At 31.3% G+C, this 22,500-nt stretch overlaps 1 protein-coding gene across 1 annotated transcript in view; it reads left to right on the forward strand.

The window, feature by feature from the left end:
• reps2 (RALBP1 associated Eps domain containing 2) overlaps positions 1 to 22,500 on the forward strand; it is a 51,071-nt gene that overhangs the window by 14,738 nt on the left and 13,833 nt on the right. Inside the window, 15 exon segments of the mRNA XM_051095950.1 lie at positions 740 to 863; positions 5,102 to 5,277; positions 5,425 to 5,533; positions 7,941 to 8,044; positions 8,571 to 8,709; positions 8,815 to 8,878; positions 8,961 to 9,129; positions 9,277 to 9,333; positions 10,409 to 10,493; positions 10,946 to 11,017; positions 15,730 to 15,778; positions 18,440 to 18,576; positions 20,195 to 20,218; positions 20,221 to 20,252; positions 20,535 to 20,624. Coding sequence (XP_050951907.1) covers positions 740 to 863; positions 5,102 to 5,277; positions 5,425 to 5,533; positions 7,941 to 8,044; positions 8,571 to 8,709; positions 8,815 to 8,878; positions 8,961 to 9,129; positions 9,277 to 9,333; positions 10,409 to 10,493; positions 10,946 to 11,017; positions 15,730 to 15,778; positions 18,440 to 18,576; positions 20,195 to 20,218; positions 20,221 to 20,252; positions 20,535 to 20,624 — 1,431 coding nt within the window.

Here is a 22,500-nt window from a genome sequence, read left to right on the forward strand (position 1 = left end):
ATAAAATTACTAATATTTTTCAAAAAATAAAATAAAACAAATAAAAAATACTGACCTCTCCCCTCTATATTTTCAGCTGTACATCTTATTAAGGAAAAATAAATGGTATTTTACATTTTGTAGTGTTTACATTTCTCATTCAGGTTCTCAATGATGTCATCCATCCTGAAAAGACATCTTAAACCAGCTTAAAATATATATTGTTAAAATAAATATTGTTTTGGCTGTCTGTGAAATGATTTTAGCACTTTTCAGCAGCCCAAACTGGCAAACCGTCTTAAACCAGCTAAGACCAGCGTGTGTTTTCAGCAGGGGTAGATCATTTTAACAGTGGTGTCTGTCTGAATTGAGTTGTGTTGTTAATCTGAAGGTCTGTGTTTGTAGTTAAACACTTCCTGCAGGACGTGGGGTTTCTTATCTGCGCTCGCGGCTGTCGTTACAATACAAGTTTTCAATTACAGAAGCACAGATAAAAGTGAAATTCAGCCCGTTCAGAGTGCGGTTTATCTTCAGCCGGCTATTCTTCCCACTGTAGAGCCAATAATGAGGCTTTAGCTATTATCTTTTCATTTCCCATGTTAGCAATTTCCCCTATTAAGATAGAAGCCATGAATTCCACTTCACATTAATGAACACCTTTGAAGTATTGTAGCTTAATTTTCTTTTTTAAAGTGATTTTTAAAGTCTCTATGTGGCCATTCATTAATAAATTTCTGTCTCTTTCTCTTTTTTATAATAGGTAACAGAAGTGTGTGGTGCTAAGCGGCTTGGCTATTTCGGCTGCGGACAGTTTTACGTGGCTCTGAAGCTGATGGCCGCGGCGCAGGCGGGTTTGCCGGTACGTCTGGAGAGCATCGCAGGTGGTAAGTCCTTCAGTTTCTCGTAAACAGAGGGAGAAGCAAACGGGATCAGGGATTTGGCCTAGTGCGGTTGGATTTACGCTAAAGAGGGATAACACACAGAAGCCGTGCTGTGCGGAGAGAGCGCCAGACGCTGAGCCAAAACTCACTGAGAATGAGTGTGTGAAATAAACCGCAGGACGGTTTCCTCAAATGCTTGTGACTGCATCCTTTTGTGTTCCTGACCTTTAAATCTGTATTTAAACATTAGAAGTTCTCTTGTGTGGCGTGTTTTTACTGAAAAATTATGAATTAATCCTGATAACAAATACATAATTTCAAAGCTTTAAGTACTCTATATTCATTATTTGTTATTTTTAATAAAAAATGATGAGTTAAAAACAGAACTCTAATCTTAGAATAAATAAAAAATAGAAATTAGTTGTTTTTTTCAAGAATTTATTATTATTATTATTATTATTATTGTTTACGTTGTTGTTGTTGTTATTCTTGCTTTTTTGTTGTTTAATTATTTATTTAAACATTGTTAATAATTCATATTATTTATTACTATTTATAAAAGTAATTATTTATAAATTGCATATGCGTAACTGATTATTAGTTATTATTTCTGCTTGAAAAATAAAAAAACCTTAATATGCATTGACTTTTTTTTTATTATTCTTAATTTTATTTATTTTATTTTATTTTATTTTATTTGATTGTTGTTATTATTCATATTATTTTTGTTGTTTTTAATTAAATCTAATAATTATTGTTTTTATAAATGCCTAATCGATTATTCTTTATTTCTGCTAAATTAATCCCTTAAAATAAAACAATAATAACATTATTAGCAAAATTATTAATACTAGTATTATTTTTATTACATTTATTGTAAATTAAATTTATTACAGTGTAAGTGGGTCTTGCAAAAATAATAAACTATTTATTAAATTAGATTTATAATAATTTATTAATTTAATTTGATTAAATTTTTTATTATAAGGATGATCATTATTATTTATATTATTATTATATTATTTTTTAATGTTGTTAATTCAATCTAATAATTATTGTTTTTATAAATGCATAACCGATTATTCTTTATTTCTGCTAAATAAATCCCTTGAAGTAAAACAATATTAACATTAATAGCAAAATAATTAATATTAGTATTATTTATATTACCTTTATTTTATTTTTTTTTTAATTAAATTATATTTAATTATTGTTAGGGTAATCATATTTTTCTTATTCATAAAAGTAATTATTTATACAATTATTAGTTGTTTTTCAACCTAAATTATCATAGGTTTATTTGCATTTTTGTAGCAAAAACTTATGCATAATGTTTGTTAAATTAGCAATTCATGGTAATATTTTACTTAAAGCTTTTATGTGTAATGCATTATAAAAATAGTTTTATGCATTATGCATTGTAATGCACCGTATAATCCATTGTTTGATTTCACAAATAATTGAAACCATAGTTATAATGCATTTACTTCTCTATTAATTGTTTCACCTTTTGAAAGTATAATGCATTGGTTACAATTATTTAAAAATACATATATTAAAGAAGATTTTTTTTATAGTAAGGTGTTACCAAAATTTTATCTGTACCATTGTTTGCCGGTGAACTCCTCAATAATTCCACAGCGATTGTAACAGTGAGTTTTGCTTGTGCAAGCACCATTAGTTTCCAGTTTCAATAATATTATCCAAAATGTTGGTATGTAATTATTGGGATGAGCTCAGAAAATAAATCAAATATTAACTCTGTGGAGCCCAAACATTAATTTCCTAAATTTATTTACTTAAATGCGCTGATATTGAGCGCTAGGCTAATTCAGAGCTCAGCACGGCTCCAGGCCATCCTGCTGGGCTGAAATGTGGCAAACGGAGCCTGGATTAAGTCTTTAATCCTGGAACAGACTGTTACTCAAGAATCTGCGAGTTTGCGAGACCCTCACAGCAGAGAGAGGGGCTCAGGTGACCTTATGTCGGCTTCTCTTTAACCCACTATTGACTCTGTCTGGCCCTTTTACTGTGGAAAGACGAGGATAAAGACTGAGTTTGTGGATAGTAAAGACAGATTTATCAAGATGACCTCAAAGGTTTCTTTGAGAGATGATTGGCTAGGTTATGTTTACTTTTGAAAGAAGATCATCTAGATCAGCGCTTCTGAGACCTGCTCCCAGATCTGTTTTTGTGTAAAGTAGAGCTCTAGCTCAAAATGAACACATCTAAACTAGCTATTTAAGTTCTTGGTATTTACACAGGCTGTTACTGAATACTAGGTTACGTTGACTCATTATGGGGTTTGTTTAAGCGAGCAGAATCCGATTATAAAAATCAACTGAAAATAACTCTTAAATCAACTTGTTTGTTTTGTTTTGCATAATTCACCATTTAACTGCAAAATAATCACAAAAATCACAAAAAAAATCTGATTAAAAAAAAAATAAATAAATAAATAAAGTTATTGGTAAATGAGAAAATAAAGCACAGAATGTGCGAAGTCATGCTGACTGACAGTTTTATTTTTAATAACAAAAATATATATTTAAATCTTGTTTAAAAGTTATGACATTTTATAAGACAAAAATAAAAACAAGTTGTTTACATTTTGTCTGTTTTGGTCATGTTTAACTATTGTAGATCTAGTGGTAAATATGACATTAAAAAAAAAAAAAACACTTCACAAGTTGCAAAATTTATCACCAAAAACAATCATCATGCGTCATTTATATATATTTATATATGTATGTGTATGTATGTGTACGTATGTATGCAATTAAAGTGAAAAAACTGAACATAAATATAGGAGCCTGATGAAAATGCTCATTTTAGATGGAGAATTTCAGATGGCACTTAGAGGCTTTTGCATCTAAACTCTTTTTATATATATATATATTATATTTTATTTTATATTATATTTTTACTATATATATGTATGTATGTATGTATGTATGTATGTATGTATGTATGTATGTGTGTGTGTGTGTGTGTGTGTGTGTGTGTGTGTGAGAGTGTGTACAACTATTGTAGATATGGTTTCATACATAATATGGTAAATGTGGAATATTAATTAAAAAAAAAACGCTAAAATAATTACGATTTTGATTTAAAAAAATTGCAATAAATTAATTAAAAAGTGTACTCCTGATGGGACTATTTGATGCACTGTAATAAATAAAAAATAAATAAAATAAAAATAACAAAAATAAATAAATAAATAAATTCCAAAATTTGAATTTTAAAAATCTTGTTAAAAATTGTGTCCGAATAAAAATACATCCGAAAATAAAAAATAAACAAGCAAAATAAATTCAAAATAAATGCATTAACTATGCTACCTGATCTCATGACGAAACTTTTTTTGCAAGACAAAATATGTACCAATAAGTACATATCACTGCAGTTTCTGACAGAAATTAACGCTAGAGGTGGTAAAACACTTGTGATCATTTTCATACAGTTATGAATACAGCTCCATATATTTCGCTTTTTGGACGTAACAAGCTTGCTCGGTAGCTCAGCAAGCACGGAATTGGACTTAGGATGTGGAATCCGTGGGTACGAATCCCGTGAAAAACATGACTCACGATGAAAAACCTGAAAGATGAGAGATCGGAAAAACAAGCTAAAACGGCATGCTTGCGATAGCGTTTTTACCTCACATTTGTTTTTGTTCATGCTACCGGGTAAGTTTAGTGTAATGCAGATGGTATGTTATTTTAAAACGACACAGAGCATTAGAGTTATAGCGCCACTTAATGGGCGTTTCAAGTCAGAACTGCAGTGACACGTACAAAACCAACGTCGCATAAAACATACGATTTAACTATGTCTATTACGACTTTCACATCGCGAGTGTCAGTAAACATTTTGTCAGAACCACTAGTAAATTACATTATTTTGTTTAGTTTTCTAATCTTTTTTTCTCCAGAATGAGAGAATTATGGTCTCCAATTTATTAAAAACAACTAAGATTCTCAATTTATCCAAAATCGTGAAGCTCTTGTTTAAATGTTGTTTATTACGGCATATAATTAATTAAAAATGGAAGTTTAATTTCATGAAGTTCCCCTACGTATTTCATCAGTAAGGATTTCTTTAAACAAGTTTTAAAATCTTGTCTCGTCTCGTTCTCGAAATAGTGAAATCCTGGTGGGCCTTCTTTAATTTAATTTAATTTTTAGTGCAGATTATAATTCTGCTGTTCTGAACGTTCTGTCATTCACCTTTCTCCACAGAACTTCCTCTTCCTGTGTTTGTTGGGATAACGAATGAGCCTGAGATGCGTTACTCCAATCAGCCCTTGACCAGTGAGAGCCAACCTCACATCCTGGGCTCGGTTACAGGCTCCGCCCCTCGTCCCCCTGCAGACAGACCTTTACACAGACACCCTGAAACCAGCATGGACAAACAGGTTGGTTTATCAAACACAACATACAGCAGTAGCTTGACACTTTTTCTCTAATCAATAGTGATTATAATGACTGTATTTCACACTTTCAATGTTTTGTTTTTCTGTTAAAGTTTGTGTTTAAGTCATTTCTGTATTTGTATCTGACAGGAGGCGTGGTCTCCACCGCGCTCACCCGGCATCTCCCCGCCGCGCTCACCATCAGCCTATCGCAGCTATCCATATGTTGCACAGAGAAACGGAACAGACACGCTATTGGGTGAGAGTCTCTGTCAGTCATTCTATATTCAGAAAGCCTTAAATACAAGACTGTATTAACTCAATCATATACTGTACTTTACCTAAAGAGAATTACAGTGTTTTCCAGATCACTTGCCTTGCGAAGAATAAACATTTGGACTTATACATGATCGTTTAGTAAATACTCAAATTATTAAAACACAGGATGAATCCTTAGCTTAAACAATGCATTAAGGACAGTGAGTTTTTTTCAGATATCCCGATAATTTTCTTTTTCCATCAGTCCCTATGGGAATTTGAAAGTAGATATTTCCACATTCACACAGGCAGTGATGCTGTTATTAGATAACACAAGCACATATCACACAGCCGCTGTGTTTCACACACTATGAGCGTATATGCCGCTCGATACCCTTATGCTGTCAGACAGCTGTGTGTGTTTGTGTTTATGTCTGCCCTCAGAAAACAGTTGGCTAATTGCTCCTCTCCTGTGGCGTATCGATATCACGCTTGTCTAATCACACACCTGTTGACTCACAAGACCTTCAGCTCTTCCACAGTCAGCACAACACACTCAACAGACAGCAGTTCTGATGAAATACACACACACACACACACACACGTGCTTTCATGAGAAAATGCCTTGAGCCTGGATATTTAAGCGCATGTTTAATGTAATAATGTACGCTAGCATGCTTCATTTATTGCTGGTTATCCCCCTTGGCTCTTTGCACTCTAAAATGTCAGAAGTTGATGTGTAAAGCAATTATGCACTTCAGCTTACTTTATTATGCACTTGTCAAAAAGCAAAAATACTAACTCTCATACATCACAATAAAAAATTACAAGATGGGCTGCTAAAATGTAGTATAAGTTAAGAAAAAATGTTAAATATTTGCAATAGATTAACAAATGCAAATACATAATGCAGACTGCTATGAGAACTGTATTTTCACATATGCAATAGCGCCCCCTTCAGTACAATAGGAGGCAGTGCATGAAGACAAACTCAATGGAGATTATCTGTGTATTTTACTTTTATACAAATGATATCCATCAGTGATATCTTATTCTTCAACACTGAAGTAAGCTATGGGTGGGAATGGGTGGCCGGTTCATTAGCTGCTATTATTGGGAAATAACGAGAAGAATAACAATGTGCATAATTATAATAATACATTTAGGATAATACATTAAAATAATATGGTAAGACACACCAATTTGCAATATCAAGCAGCAAAACGAGCTGTATTGTACAGCTAAAAATAGCTGGACACGGATGAGACCGGATAGATATCGTTCTATCTATCGTTCTATTGTTCTGTCTGTCTGTCTATCTTTCTATCTATCTACAGTATCTGTCTGTCTATCATCTGTCTATCTATCGCTCTATAGTTCTATCGTTCTTTCTGTCGTTCTATCGATCATTCTATCTATCTATCTATCTATCTATCTATCTATCGTTCTATCGTTCTATCTAGCTATCTAGCTATCTATCTAGCTATCGTTCTTTCTATCGTTCTGTCTATCGTTCTTTCTATCGTTCTGTCTATTGTTCTGTCTATCTATCAGTCTATCTATCAGTCTGTCTATCTATCTGTCTATCTGTCTATCTATCTATCTATCTATCTATCTATCTATCAGTCTATTCATCTATATATCTGTCCTTCTAGCATTTGTCTGTCCATCCATCTAATCTTATGTTATTAGTAACCCAGTATCATGTTATTAGTAAATGTCATGTAGACATTTAATAATCTCAACTAAAGTAAATGACTGTAAATAGTATGTTTAGATTCTCCCAGTAAGTGATGAACTCACTGAATGTATACTGTGGCGAAATTCAGCGTTAGGAAAGCTTTCATCTCATTGTTAACTCCGGCCGTGAACAGAGAAACGTCAGCGTTATTGAAAGCGGCTTGGTTTTCTTCATTAGTCAGCAGGGACCATTAATACTTAATTTAAAATCTACACATAAAAGATATGATGCTCTGGAAGGCCTTCAGATGTAAAGAACGCTCATGAGATCAAAACCCAGTCAGGCCTCTTTTATTCTTTCTGATTGCAGTCATATCACAGATCATGGCCATCACTGACCTCGTACTGAATAATTCATGCTCGTTCAGTATTTAATAACTTTTTTCTTTCAGTTTTTTACATTTATTATTCCAGTAAGCCTAAGCTGCAAACTTTCACTCTTGTTCGCTTTCATTTGAGTCAGAAAGTGTGTCTTTTATCTGACATGCATCTGCCGATAGCGTTTAATGATGTTTTGCTCTGTCGTCTGCATCAGTGCTTCATTTACAGTAACATCATGTTTAGATGCCAATACAGTGATTACAGCAAATGCTACACACTATCAACTGTAAAATCATTTTGTCGGTCTTCACCTTGAAATGCTCACTCTCTCTCATTGTCATTCACAGCATATGACGGTAAAGTGCCGGGTCGTCCCAGCGTTTCTCAGGAAAACTCTTCTCCAAGTCACTATTCTCTCAAACCGCAACCGGAGCAGCCTGTCATCACACGCGTGAGCATTTCCTCATTTCTGAATCTGATTGGACGATCAAACAGAACTTTGGGAGTCAGTCTTAAATGAGGAAACACATCAGGTCTCTAAATCAGGATTTAGGTCGTGACACAGCTTTTTAAAAGTGTATTTTTCGCTAGAAGATCAGTTTTAATAAGTCAGGGCACATATACACATACACCTGGACCTGCATTTGCTTACAGATAACAGATAAATGCAAATGACAAATAATTAGATAAATTGCATCCAAAATGATTACAGACATGAGCATAAAACATCAAAACAATATGAAGGGAAGAGGGAAAAAGCTAAAAAAAAAAATCCCACATGATACTATAGCTTGTAACTTTTGTCAACCTTTGCTTGATGAAAATCATGACTGACATATTAATAGTAATATTGAATCTGACTTCATTTATATATATATATATATCAGAACCTGTTTTTCCATTATTGACTGATCAGCAAGAGCCTGCTGCTTCCTTGACATCAATAAAAGGCATACTTTATGTAATTGGCTGTTCAGGTCGCGTCTGTGGAGCGGCTGGTGGAGCGAGTGGAGGTCGATTACTCCGACGACCCCTGGAGGATCACAGAGGAGCAGCGTGAATACTATACTAACCAGTTCAGGAGTCTCCAGCCTGACCTCAGCGCTCTCATCATGGGTAAGAAGAACCATCTGCTTCACAAACCTGTTTGACATCATCTCATACTGTTAGTTTTTCGACCTTATGTGGACGCTTTAAAGTTTGCATGGGTTTTTCTTTCAGGAACTGTTGCAAAAAACTTCTTCACCAAGTCGAAGCTTCCCATTCCAGAGCTGTCTCATATATGGTAAACATAAAGCCTTTGTTCTTCTTAAACACACAGTGAACTGTCTCTTTGTATTCAGACAGTTTTGTTCGATGTCATTCAGGGAGCTGAGCGATGTCGACAAGGACGGTGCTCTCACTTTCCCAGAGTTCTGCACTGCCTTCCATCTAATCGTGGCACGGAAAAATGGTTACCCTCTTCCTGAAACGCTCCCCGCCACACTGAGACCGGGCTTTGTGGAATCAGGTGTGCTTATGGTGCCACCGTCTGCGGTATGAGATCTAAAACTCGTGATCTAAAACTAAATGATATCTAGTTTAAAACTGTCCAGTATTTCTAATTCAGTATCATGTTTTGCAATTATGATGTAGTTCAGATTGACAAGTTTGAACTGAGTTCCAAATGCAACTGTTTTACAGGCGACTGAACCTCTTATTGTCTTTGATGACAATATGATGCCTGGAGCCAGTCAGCTCGTAAGAAAATCTTCATTTAACATTTGTGCCAAGATCTTAATGTTCTGTACATTTCGTTCTGTCCTTCTCTTGTCTCCCTCGTTCCCTGTCTCTTTCAATTTTTAATATTAAGTGCTTTACTGGCATTGTGATCTGCACACAATATTGGCAAAGCATCAAAACGAATAGCAAGAAGAGTCGCAAAGTGATGGTTAAAAATAAATAAATAAATACATTTAAATTTTTTTATATATATATATATATATATATACACACACACATACATATACATATATACATATACATATATACATGATATTATATATTATATATGCTTGGTTTTCTTTAAAAATCTTGAAAAGTTAAAAAACAACAAAAATCTAAAAAATGTTTTATGTTATTGTGTTTTATTGTGTTAGCTGTTTTTTTTATAGTATTTATTATTAATATTATAATATTATATTATATATTATTTATTATAATATTATATTGTAATATATTAATATAGTATTTATTATTTTTAGTTTTTAGAATTTTTAGTAGTTCAGCTACAAACATTTCAAACATTTTATTTCGGTTAGTTGTCACTGGAATTTAACATTTGTATGTTTTTTAAGTTTATTTAATTTTTATATTTTATTTGATTTCAGCTCAATTAACAAAAACAACAACAACAAAAGAAAACAATTAACGTTTAACACATTTTTTTAACCATGAACAAATTGTTGATTTAGTGAACAATAACATCACTAGTTTATACATTCATTCATTCTGTAGTTGTAAAAAAAAAAAAAAAAAAAAACTAGCTTACATACAGCTGAAATATAGCTTGTTTACAGAAAAAATAGTAAACTAGAATATTGCACATGCATACATTCATATGCATATATACAGACTGTAAAGAAAGCTAAAAGTAATTTTATAACTCTCTTTCTCTCTGAGCATGTCTGTTTGGCTGAAGGCAGAGGGTGCTAATGAGTCTCATATGAGATCTCAATAAGCCAAAAATCCATCTAGTCCAGCCCTAATATCTGAGTAAACCTCTAAATGTCCTCATATTATTCATTTTGTGCTGGCTTTTCATTTTCCCAAACAGGAAATGGGTTCTGTTGACCTGCAGATGACCTCTAGACCAGGTGTGACCGCTAAACAGGACGTGAGAGATGAAAGCAGGAAACCGGGTAATGACTTCAGAGATGGACGTCAATAAGCATGAACAAGATGAAAAGGAAAAATATAATGTTTTTATGCAGTGGCTCAAAAAGTATTTGCACACTTACAAATATCTAAATAATAATAATAGTGCCTTTTATTTATAGGCGCTGCTCTCAAGGACACCTTACAACAAAAGTCCATCAAATACAATCAGTACAAAACAAAGACATTTGATCATTTGTATCTTATGTAAACATCATTATATAAGGAGTGTCTGTATTACATTTTGCTTTTATGTTTCATGATTTGATGCAAAGATAGGTGTAATTCTTCAGTTTTTTCAGTCTTACAGTAAGTTTGCAGATATTTTTGGGGCCACTCTTCCACACTTAAGAGAAAAAAACTATAAGTTTATGGATATTCTTATATAGATGATCTATTTCACTACTCTTATTGTGTGTTTGTATTGCTGTGTCAGCAGAATTCAGCCCAAAGAGAATTCCAGACCCGCATGAAAAGCCAATACAGAGTGTCAGCACTTTAAAACCAGGTGACTTTCTGTCCTCAGGCACAGCGGGCTGCTCACACGCCCCTGACCCACAACGAATCAACCAAAGCCTCTAATTTACCTGTGCTTTATCGTCTGTGTTCAGGCAACAATGAAAATTCTGTGGTCATTTACTCACCCTCATTTTGTTCAACCTGTATGACTTCTATTCTGTGTAACACAAAAAGTGATGTTTAGCAGAATGTTCCAGGTGCTCCTTTCAGTATAATGCAAGCAAATAGATGCTGTCTAGCACAAAAGCGCATAGAAGCTATGTAAAAGTAGCCCAAATGACATATGCACTATATTCCAATCAGGTAGTTTTATGTCAAAAAGAGAACAATAGTTTACTTCAGTTTTAATTTTAATAATATTAGAACTTATTGGCTCTTTAAAGGAATAGTTCAACTAAAAATGACATTAGATGACACAGGCTATCTAAGTTTGTTTCTTTATCAGAACTGATTTAGAGAAATGTAGCAGCATCACATAACTTGCTCACCAATGGATCCTATGCAGTGAATGGGTGCCATCAGAGTCCAAACAGCTAATAAAAACGTCACAGTAATCCACAAATAATCCACACCATTCCACTCCATCAATTAATGACTTGTGAAGTGAAAGTTTGTGAGAAATCCATCATTAAGCAGTCCATAATCCATAATCATAATCTCTACGCTTACTTTTCATTTCATTTTATGTCCATTAAAAAAAAATAAATAAATAATAATAATTTCTAATTAAAAGAACAGAATAAGAATAAGTAGAATAAGAATAAAATACCAATCAAATGAAATCAGTATTAACAATTAATTTGTATTACAGAGGTGGCACAGAAGAACACAATAGTGGCTTGTAGGTATATTTTCTTGTTTAGTGAGGCTGAATATAGAAATATTAAATGATTTAAATAACTTGAAAGATACTTTAAAAATGAAACTAAAACTGCCAGTAGGTGGTGGAAAGTCACTAATTTAATTACTGAATCATTCATTCATTTGGAATGGGAAATTGAATCATTGACTCACTTGATTCATTTAAAAACGTACTTTCTTTCATAAAAGAAACGCTGTGTTTGAGTGGAGATGCGTAGCAGCTTAGTTGTGAACTACCTTTGATGATGAAGTAGAGCAAAATCAGGCAACAGAGTTATAGTCAGACAATGTCACTTAATATTAACTTCTTGTTTATTTGACTGTTGTATTTGATCAGTATCTTATTTACAAACTCCCTTAACCATTAAAAGCTGTCACTCATCTTAGTTCATTGCGTTCTCACAAAGTTCCATTATAATCAACAAAGCTCTCTACACTGCACAATCAATCTCTTATTTACACTCTCTCTACACTTTGTTTATAAAAGGATTCGCCAGATATGTCTGTGATACATTACTCAACATTGAAAACTAGAATGCGGGGTGTATTCAAAGCGAAGCCTTTACTGTTTACAATGTGTGAGATGGTGCGCTGTGATTGGCTGAGCGGATGTATTGCATTTTCAGTGTTGGGAAGGTTACTTTGGAAATGTAATAGGTTACAGATTACAAGTTACTTGATTTCAAATGTAATAAGTAGTGTACCTGTTCAATTACCTTATTAAAGTAATGTAACATTACTTTTAATTACTTTTTGGTTACTTTTCTAAATTTCTAATATTTTCAACTGTTAATCATTTTGAAATATTTAAACCAGGCAGAGTTAACCTTACAGTAGCACTCAACACTGATTACTGTCAGACTTTCAAAATCCTTTAGCACTTGAATTAAGATTATAATAAGTAAGGGATAACATGCATCTTTATTTTGCAATAACAACTGGCTACATTATCAACAGCATTATCCCACTTATTACACAGCTGCTTGATAGATTATTTAGATGTTTCGTGTCAAAATTATTAGACACGAAACACTGATCTGTTGAAATATTTGAACGCAAAGCTTCCATGAAGAAATCAGTTGCTAGCAAACGGCAAGTTCAAACTAGACATTTTAGGGATACAGTGCAGACCTTTTCTTACACAACATTTCACCACATAAATAATTTAGTAGTACTAGTTTGTTGGTTATCTTATAATCCATTACAGTTTACAAAAAAAATGGCAGCAGCTGCGTTTGTATGAAACAACAGAGCAGGTCCACGATACCGGGATGACAGAATTAAGAAATTGTACACATAATATTGAATTAAGCTTTAATATTTTATTAACTAACCAAACGCAAAGTTTCCGCCAAGAAAAATGATCAAGCATATAGCACTGACTTAAGTTGCCCCAAAAGAGTCTGAGCTGTGTAATAATTTAATTTAAAGCACAGCCACCACAAATTCAGACTTTTTTTTTTTTAACTTATATTTTTGGGCTTTTTATGCCTTTTATTGTGATAGGACAGTAGAGAGATGACAGGAAAGAGCTGGGAGGAGAGAGGGGAGCGGGAGCGGCAAAGGACCTCGAGACGGGAATCGAACTCACGTCACCGTGAGCGCAGTTGCGCTATATGTCATAACAAGATCATAACATAAATAACATCATAACAAGAAATAGTTTAATAGCTATGATACTGGGTTTGAAATCAAATGTTTGCATAGTTATGACAGAAAACACTAGCACCTAACAATGCCTTGGAAAAAACAATCTTAAAAAATAAAGTTTATGCATAAACCCAAATAGGAAATAAAACACTTATCGAATAAGCATGTGTCCTATTCTGTCCTAAACTCCTGAAACATTGGTGTCTCATTTTAGAGCAGTCAATACAATTTAAAAGAAGTCAATTAAATCTGTAAGTGGAGGTGGGTGTGTGAGAAAATTCACATGTAATCCCCTTTGTAATCACTGGCATTTTTCAAAAGTAATTTAATTACATATTTTTTCTCAGTAAATGTAACTAATTACAATTACATTTATTTTGTAAATAAATTACGTAATTCCGTTACATGTAACTAGTTACTCCCCAACACTGCGCATTTTGCAGAGAAGGGAGACTGGTGTTTGTTGCGGTTTAAAAAAATAGGGAGAAAACATGACAGAATAACATGGCGGATATTGCATTTTGCGTAAAATAAAAAAAAAACTGCCTTTTCTATACCAACCAGATACAATACTGATTTTGGCAGGAACTCAGTTTTGTAAAAAAATGGCGTTTATCGCATTTTGGAACCAAACTCTTCACTTTTTTTTTTTTTAAACCGGCAGTTGTCGCCACCTCTTGGCGGAAGAGGATAAGCGTTACAATACATCACAATACATACAAGTGTTAAGATACTTTTGTTTTGATCGCTACTGTAAACAATAAGTGTTTATACCCAAACTATAAATGTTTATCCCAGTACTTCTGTTATTTAAATGTCTGTAACATAGAAATAATGATTGTGTGTGGTGGAAGAGTGTGGAAAGACGGTTTGTGTTGCTGTTTCTGGATCAGATTTCAGTGTCTTTAATGCCTGTTTCACATCATACGTGTCATTGGAGAGTTAGCAGCACGTGTTTTGTCGCGAACCATATCAGTGAATGACAGCGTTCACGTTGGAAGCATGATGTTGGCCGATCCACTGATTCATTAACATGGGCAGCGACAAAACGTGCCTCTCATGCTCCACTGACGCTTCCGATGTGAAACAGTCGTAATAGACATAGCTGAATCGTTGGCATTTAGGAATAAGATTGTGTGGGTGTTTGAATTAAGATTGCGATCTTTAACAATTAATCGTGCAGCTCTAATGTAAACGCTGCCAAATGTTTTGCGAGGATATTGTCACGTTCTCGTGAGACCAGTCGGATCTCGCGAGATCTTGTACTACGACATCTCATCACATCCCTAGTTTATTCCCATTCATTTTCATTGTATGGAAAAGGGCAGCATGAACAATCTGCAAAACATTTGTGTCCCAGAAGAGGAAAAAGTCTTTTGTTTTTAATAAATAATGGCAGGATTTTTTTTTCGGGGTGACTGTCTCTTTAAGAGACCCATGGTCAGATGAATCATGATTTAAAATGGACCAATCAGCTCTACATTTATCCAGTGTATCATTCTGGCAGAGGTCTGTTTGTTATTTTCTCTCATGATGGGTGTGATATTATGAAGTAAAACCCCTCAGCGCCTCTGGGTGTGGACACAAATCCCGTTATATCCACAGAGTTGACCTTTTGTTCTAATATTTCATGCAGTCTGCTCTGATCCAATAACAGCTCATATTTATTAAAGTGCCTAGTCCCTGGGCGTTCACAAATAATCCTGTGCTTTATTACTTTAGTTTGAATGCAATGTTTCTTCCAATATGGTTCTTATGAAATGCTTTTTTTCTCAGTGTTGGTAGAAGAGAGAATCAAAGTTGATACTGAGTCTTCGTCAATGCCCCGTTGCATGATGGGATAGGAGACAGAGGCCGATTGAGGTGTTAACTGCAGCGGTGTTCAAGGCCTGTTTCGGAAGGTGTTGTTTGGATAGTATCAATGCTCTCGTGTGTGTTTGATGTTTTAGTGATACGATTCAGTGTTTCTGTCTTTTGGCTGGAGAGAGCAGTTCAGTTTAGTTTAGGACGGGCTTTAAACTTGTTCTCTAGTAGATGACGGAAATAAAAGAAGAACACTTCATTTTTTGGTGTTCTTGGTGAAGTCTGATACTTTTTGGCTTTTAAATGAAATAAAAAATTTTGGTAAGTTTTATTGCAGAAATATTACTTTTACTGTAAAACTGTACCTAACATACAAATGTTTTACAGATTCTCCACAAGAGCTTGATGCAAACATGAAGTCAAGAACACGGCCCAGGTAAAACTTTTAAACTCCTACTACTGCTTTTTTTTTATACTTCTAATCACCAAGGATGCATTAAATTTAGCAAGAGATTGTTTTCTGAAGGATTTCTGAAGGATCATGTGACACTAAAGACTGGAGTAATGATACTGGAATTTCAGCTTTGCATCAAAGGAATAAACAAACAAACAAAAAAGAAAATAGAATCAGTTCTTTTAAAGTGTAACATGTCAACATATTACAGTTTTTACTGCATTTTGATCAAATAAATGCAACCTTGATGACCACAATACAGTTCCTTAAAAAATACATTATCTTAAGTTTTTATAGATAACTAATTAGGGTATTCAACTATGGGGTTCAGAATTTAGTTAAATTGATTGAGAAAAATATTATTATTGTTATTAAAATAAAATTCTTATTATAATTATAATTATAATATTAATAATAATAGTAATTATTATTATTGTTATTATTTAATAATTGGTACATTTTATAGTAATAATTATAATGATCATTATCATAATAATTATAGTAAATTATTATTTAATAATTGGTACATTTTATAGTAATAATTATAATGATCATTATCATAATTTATTATTATTGTTATTATTGTAAAAATATAACAATTCTAATAACATTATTGTTATTATTTAATAATTTTAATGAAAAAAACATTTTATAATAATACTAATTATTATTATTATTATTATTATTATTTAATAATTGTAACATTTTACAGTAATAATGATAGTAATAATATTTATTATTATTTAATACCTGTATTTTATGTAAATATATTTAAAAAATATAATTTATTCCTGTGATGAAAAGCTGAATTTTCAGTATCATTACACCAGTGTTTAGTGTCACATGATCCTTCAGAAATCATTCTAATATGCTAAATATTTTTGTGGAAACCTTGACATATTTTTTTCAAGGATTTTTTGATGAATAGAAAGTATAAAAATGCATTTATTTGAAATAGAAATCTTTTGCAACATGACAAATATCTTTACTGTCACCTTGCAGTACAACCTTGCTGAATAAAGGTATTTCTTTAAAAAAAAAAAAAAAAAAACGTTATATCCCCAATTTTTTATTTTTGATGATAATAATAATTCACGTTTTTACACTTATTACAATACATCCAAGATTGTGAGAGAATAATAGGTAATAGTTATTTTTTAATAATAATAATAATAATAATAATAATAATAATAATTGTAATTATAATTATTGTTATTATTATTATTATTATTATTATTATGGAATAAAACATTAAATTAAAATAATAATCTAAATAATAATAGACTTGTTTTTAGAATGGTTTTACCTTCAATTTTTTGTCTGCTTTTTATACTTTAAAATAATCCAAGATTGTGAGAGATTGGTAATAAATAGGATTTTTATTTTATTTTATTTTACAGTAGTGTTTTTGATTACTTACTGAATTGTTTTATTGAAATCCTGTTGTGCCAAATATTTTTAATCAGTCTTAGTAGTAGTAGCAGTTTTAGACTGGCTGGGAAGTGTTTCTTGTAGCTTTCTGAGTGTATTTTTTCTCTTTCATAATTGTAACATTTTATAGTAATAATTAGTATTGCTATATTTAATGTAACTTTTGATGATGATGATGATGATTATTATTATTATTTAATAATTAAAACATTTAATACTACTAATAATAATAATCTTTATTATTTAGTAATTGTAACATTTAATAATTATAATTATAATATTAATTATTATTATTTAATAATTGTAACATTTTATAGTAATAATTAGTATTGCTATATTTAATGTAACTTTTGATGATGATGATGATTATTATTATTATTATTATTATTATTAAAAACGATTTAATAATAATTGTAACATTTTATTATTATTAATAATAATAATAATAATAATAAATTATTATTTTTATTAGATTATTGCTATATTTAATAATTGTAACATTTGATAATAATAGTAACTATTATTATTATTGTTGTTGTTGTTGTTGTTATAATTATTGTTATGAAAATAAATAAATACATAATTATTATTATAATTATTAACACTTCATAATCATAATAATAATTATAATAACGATGATGATGATGATGATTATTAATATTTTCATTATTATTATTATTTGATCATTGTAACATTTTACTAATAATATGTATAATAATAATAATAATTGAAATAATTTATTATTATTGTTATTATTATTATTATTACTGTTATTATTATTAATACATACATATATACAAAATAAGTATTAAACCTAAACTAACATGATTTCTAAGATCATATAGCTTGTAGCAGAAAAAAGGCAGAAATAATCCCATAAATTTACACTTTATGAGCAACCTCATAGCAATAGTGTGGCACCCTAAAAGTCACAAGTTTTACATGGACTAGCAATGTAACTGTGCTGCTATATATAGCTTACCAGCAGAAAAGTACCATCTTTTTTTGGGGCTTTTACCATAATAGCACCATAAAGTTGTTTAAAGTACCTGAAGTACCATGTAAATACTTGGTAATTGGTAATTGTATATACCAAAATATCATGGTGTTGCATCTGATTTCCTCACTGTACCGACAAATACTTATTACTACTTATTGTTTGGCATATAGTGTAAAAGAGATCTGTGTGTGTGTGTGTGTTTTTACCCACAGGTCGTATTCCAGCACCTCCATAGATGATGCCATGAAGAAGGTGGAAGAGCCGCCCACGCCTCCTCCTCGACCCCAAAAGACTCACTCCCGCGCCTCCTCTCTCGACCTCAACAAGCTCTTCCAACAGAGCGGTCAAGGTTCACGCCCATCCCAACATTCTTTGAGTATTTAACCATTTACACATATAGACTTTCAGATACTGAGCATGCAAAGTAGTGACTTTAAAATATATTGCATTTATTACATTCATTTTAATTTAAGTAAATATTTGACTAGAGTTTCATTGCGGTATTGGCTGTTCTAGAGTTGTATTGGCGCATTTGACGTTGAAGCACTGCAAACTGTGTGGATACTTTGACTGCTGCTTTTGCAAATGCAGTAACAGGATTCTCTAAGAAAATATTGAAAGTTTATTCTTAAAATGTATGAGGCCACAAGATCACAAAGTAAGAATAATACGGTACCATACCAATTTGATAAAAAGAGTATTTGATTGGAAAACAAATTATCTTTGTGGTCGTAGTTGTGCCTTGTCCGATGTCAAATAAAGTTCTGGCCTTAAAAAGTTATGAAAATCCTTAGTTAATTTTAATTTTAAGGACATTATTACTAAGTTGTAGTTTTGTTTAAGTTGAGAGAGTTGTTGCAATTCAGTGCAACTGTGACTGTTCAAATGCTGTGCTCACAGGTGAAGACTTTTTAGTAGTCTGAACCAACTAAATTTTTCAAAGAATAAAACATTCATAAATCAATTTTGCACTGAAACTGTTACCACGTCTATTGATGAATTCTCATCATACTTTAAATTCTCAGTGAGTTTCATTGCATGTAAAAAATTACAAAAATGACCTAGTGCATTGAACTCACAGACTACATTTATTTCATTGAAAATACAGTAAAAATCGAAATATTGTGAAAAAATATTACAATTTAAAAAACCTGTATTTTATGTAAATATATTTAAAAAATATAATTTATTCCTGTGATGAAAAGCTGAATTTTCAGTATCATTACACCAGTGTTTAGTGTCACATGATCCTTCAGAAATCATTCTAATATGCTAAATATTTTTGTGGAAACCTTGACATATTTTTTTCAAGGATTTTTTGATGAATAGAAAGTATAAAAATGCATTTATTTGAAATAGAAATCTTTTGCAACATGACAAATATCTTTACTGTCACCTTGCAATACAACCTTGCTGAATAAAGGTATTTCTTAAAAAAAAAAAAAAAAAAAAAAAAAAAAAAAAAACGTTATATCCCCAATTTTTTATTTTTGATGATAATAATAATTCACGTTTTTACACTTATTACAATACATCCAAGATTGTGAGAGAATAATAGGTAATAGTTATTTTTTAATAATAATAATAATAATAATAATAATAATAATTGTAATTATAATTATTGTTATTATTATTATTATTATTATTATTATTATTATTATTATGGAATAAAACATTAAATTAAAATAATAATCTAAATAATAATAGACTTGTTTTTAGAATGGTTTTACCTTCAATTTTTTGTCTGCTTTTTATACTTTAAAATAATCCAAGATTGTGAGAGATTGGTAATAAATAGGATTTTTATTTTATTTTATTTTACAGTAGTGTTTTTGATTACTTACTGAATTGTTTTATTGAAATCCTGTTGTGCCAAATATTTATAATCAGTCTTAGTAGTAGTAGCAGTTTTAGACTGGCTGGGAAGTGTTTCTTGTAGCTTTCTGAGTGTATTTTTTCTCTTTCAGGTGCTAAAAGTGGCTGGTTGCCTCCTCAGCTCTCCCTCCACGACCACCAGCTACACAGGTGAACTCCTCAGCATTTCATTTAAAGGATTTTCTGATGGTCAATCTAGTATATACTGGCATCTGTGTTTAAAAACATGGTAGCTGTTTGAGCAGCTTCCGTGTTCCAAAACGCAACTTGACCTTATGCTGGTTTGTTAATTGATGTGCAGTTTATATCAGATGTTTTACAGTGGTTTCAAACATGGCTCGTCCAGTCAGATTATACGTCTGTTTCATGTATTGCTAATTTATTTATTACTGTTCTCTTACCATGTTGTATAACTTGTGTCTTAATTCTCAGATTTTCAGTTTCCTCCCTGGCTCAGAGAAGAGTTCCCAGAAGGCCGTTCAGCAGCCAAACTTTGCAGATTTTAGCAAGTTTAGGGAGGAGGTGAGTAGATGTTCACATGGATCCTACTTACAAGTAAGGCGTTACGAAAACGCATAAAAATCACACAATTTATGAACCTCAGATGTGGGATCACTAAACTGGAATGGGACCAAAACTTAATTTCTGATGTGACATTTCCAACTGAAACAGAATATCCGTATGAAATAATGTAGGGTGGGACTTGATTTAAATTCATTTTGAATTATTATTATTTATTTATTTTTACACTGTAAATTTTACACATTCATTTTAAAAGTTTAGAATTTTACCATTTTAATATTTTAAAAATGTATAAAAAATAATAATTTAAAAAACGTTCAAAATTGTAAAAAATGTTAAAAAAAAATAAATAAATAAATAAAATAAAATAGTTAAAATGTAAAAAGTTAAAAGTTTACAATATTACATTTTAAAATAAGTGGATTGTATACTATAAGAATGAGGACATTTTAATTAATTAATTTTTTTGCACTTCATTTAAAATATTAGTTTTGTATTTAAGTAAAGTTTACATTTTAAAACAGTAAATTTAAAACATGTTAATTTTAAATGTTTAAAATTTTACCATTTAAATTTTTTTAAATGTAAAAAATTATCATTTTAAAAATGTAAAAAAAAAAAAAAAAAATTAAATTGTAAAAATTTTAAAAGTTTACATTTTAAAATGTTACAATTTTAAAATAAGTGGATTGTATACTATAAGAATGTGGACATTTTAATTGTATTTATAACATTTCATTTAAATTATTATTAGTTTTGTACTTAAGTATTTTATAGTTACTAAGATCTTTGTAAGTATTTTGTATTTATTAAAGTAAATCCAAGATTGTGAGAGAATTATGATTCTTTTGAATTAATTTAGCATTAATTCGTTTTTTTTTATATACTAAATTTAATTTTTAAAAGAAGTATGCATTATAAGAGTAAGAATGAGGACATTTTATTTTATTTTAATTTATAATATTTAATTTCAATTATAAATTAATTTTGTACTTAAATATTTTGTGCTTATTAAAATAAATCAAAGGATGGAATGAATTTTCAATTACTTATTTTTAAATAAATTTGCATATTTTTTAAAAATAGTGTACTGTAAGTACAAAGACATTTTAAATTAATTTTAAATAATTTCTGTATAATTTATTATTATTGTTATTTATTATTATTATTTAATATATGGGTCAATCAGTGTTATAAAGTTGAATGTCAAATTTGAATGTTTTCTAGGTTATTTATTCATTTTTATGAATAAATAAAAATACATACATGGTCTCAGACTTAATGTTCAAAAATATGTTGCTAAACAAATATATGTAACTCACTATTTAAAAAAAATGTCTTTGTTCTATAAATTAAAATGAAGTTAGGCTCATTGAAATTTTGCACACACACTCTTCCTGCTGTCTGTCATCGCTTCTCTCTCGGTTATTAATTATTTATCCGCTTTGAAGAGTCTGAACTTCCTCTTTTTGGCTGGTGTGAACATGTCTGCACCTCTTCAGCTGTGTTACTGTCCTTGATGTGTGTGTTCTCGCGTTTCTGTGGCTGCAGGCTGGGAAGAGACGGCAGTTTCCCACAGTTTAATAAGAGTATAAAGCCGCAGGAGCCCAGTAAAAACACACACACACTCATCAGCGTTACACAAACTCATACGCTCACCGCTGCGGGCCGTTCTTACCTCAGCTTACATTTCACACACACTGTTTTGACAGCACAGGCACCTGCAAATATCTGAACACAAGCTCTGTCTATGAAAGCTAATACTTACATAAGATATGAAGATAGGACCGTAGACTCTATATGAAGGGATTTTGGTCTGATCAAATACTCATAACTCAGCTGAAGTCCCCAAAAGCCCATTTAACCTTCTCGTACC

The sequence above is a fragment of the Labeo rohita genome, chromosome 23 (genome assembly GCF_022985175.1).
Source record: "Labeo rohita strain BAU-BD-2019 chromosome 23, IGBB_LRoh.1.0, whole genome shotgun sequence".
Classification (NCBI taxonomy): Eukaryota; Metazoa; Chordata; class Actinopteri; order Cypriniformes; family Cyprinidae; genus Labeo; species Labeo rohita.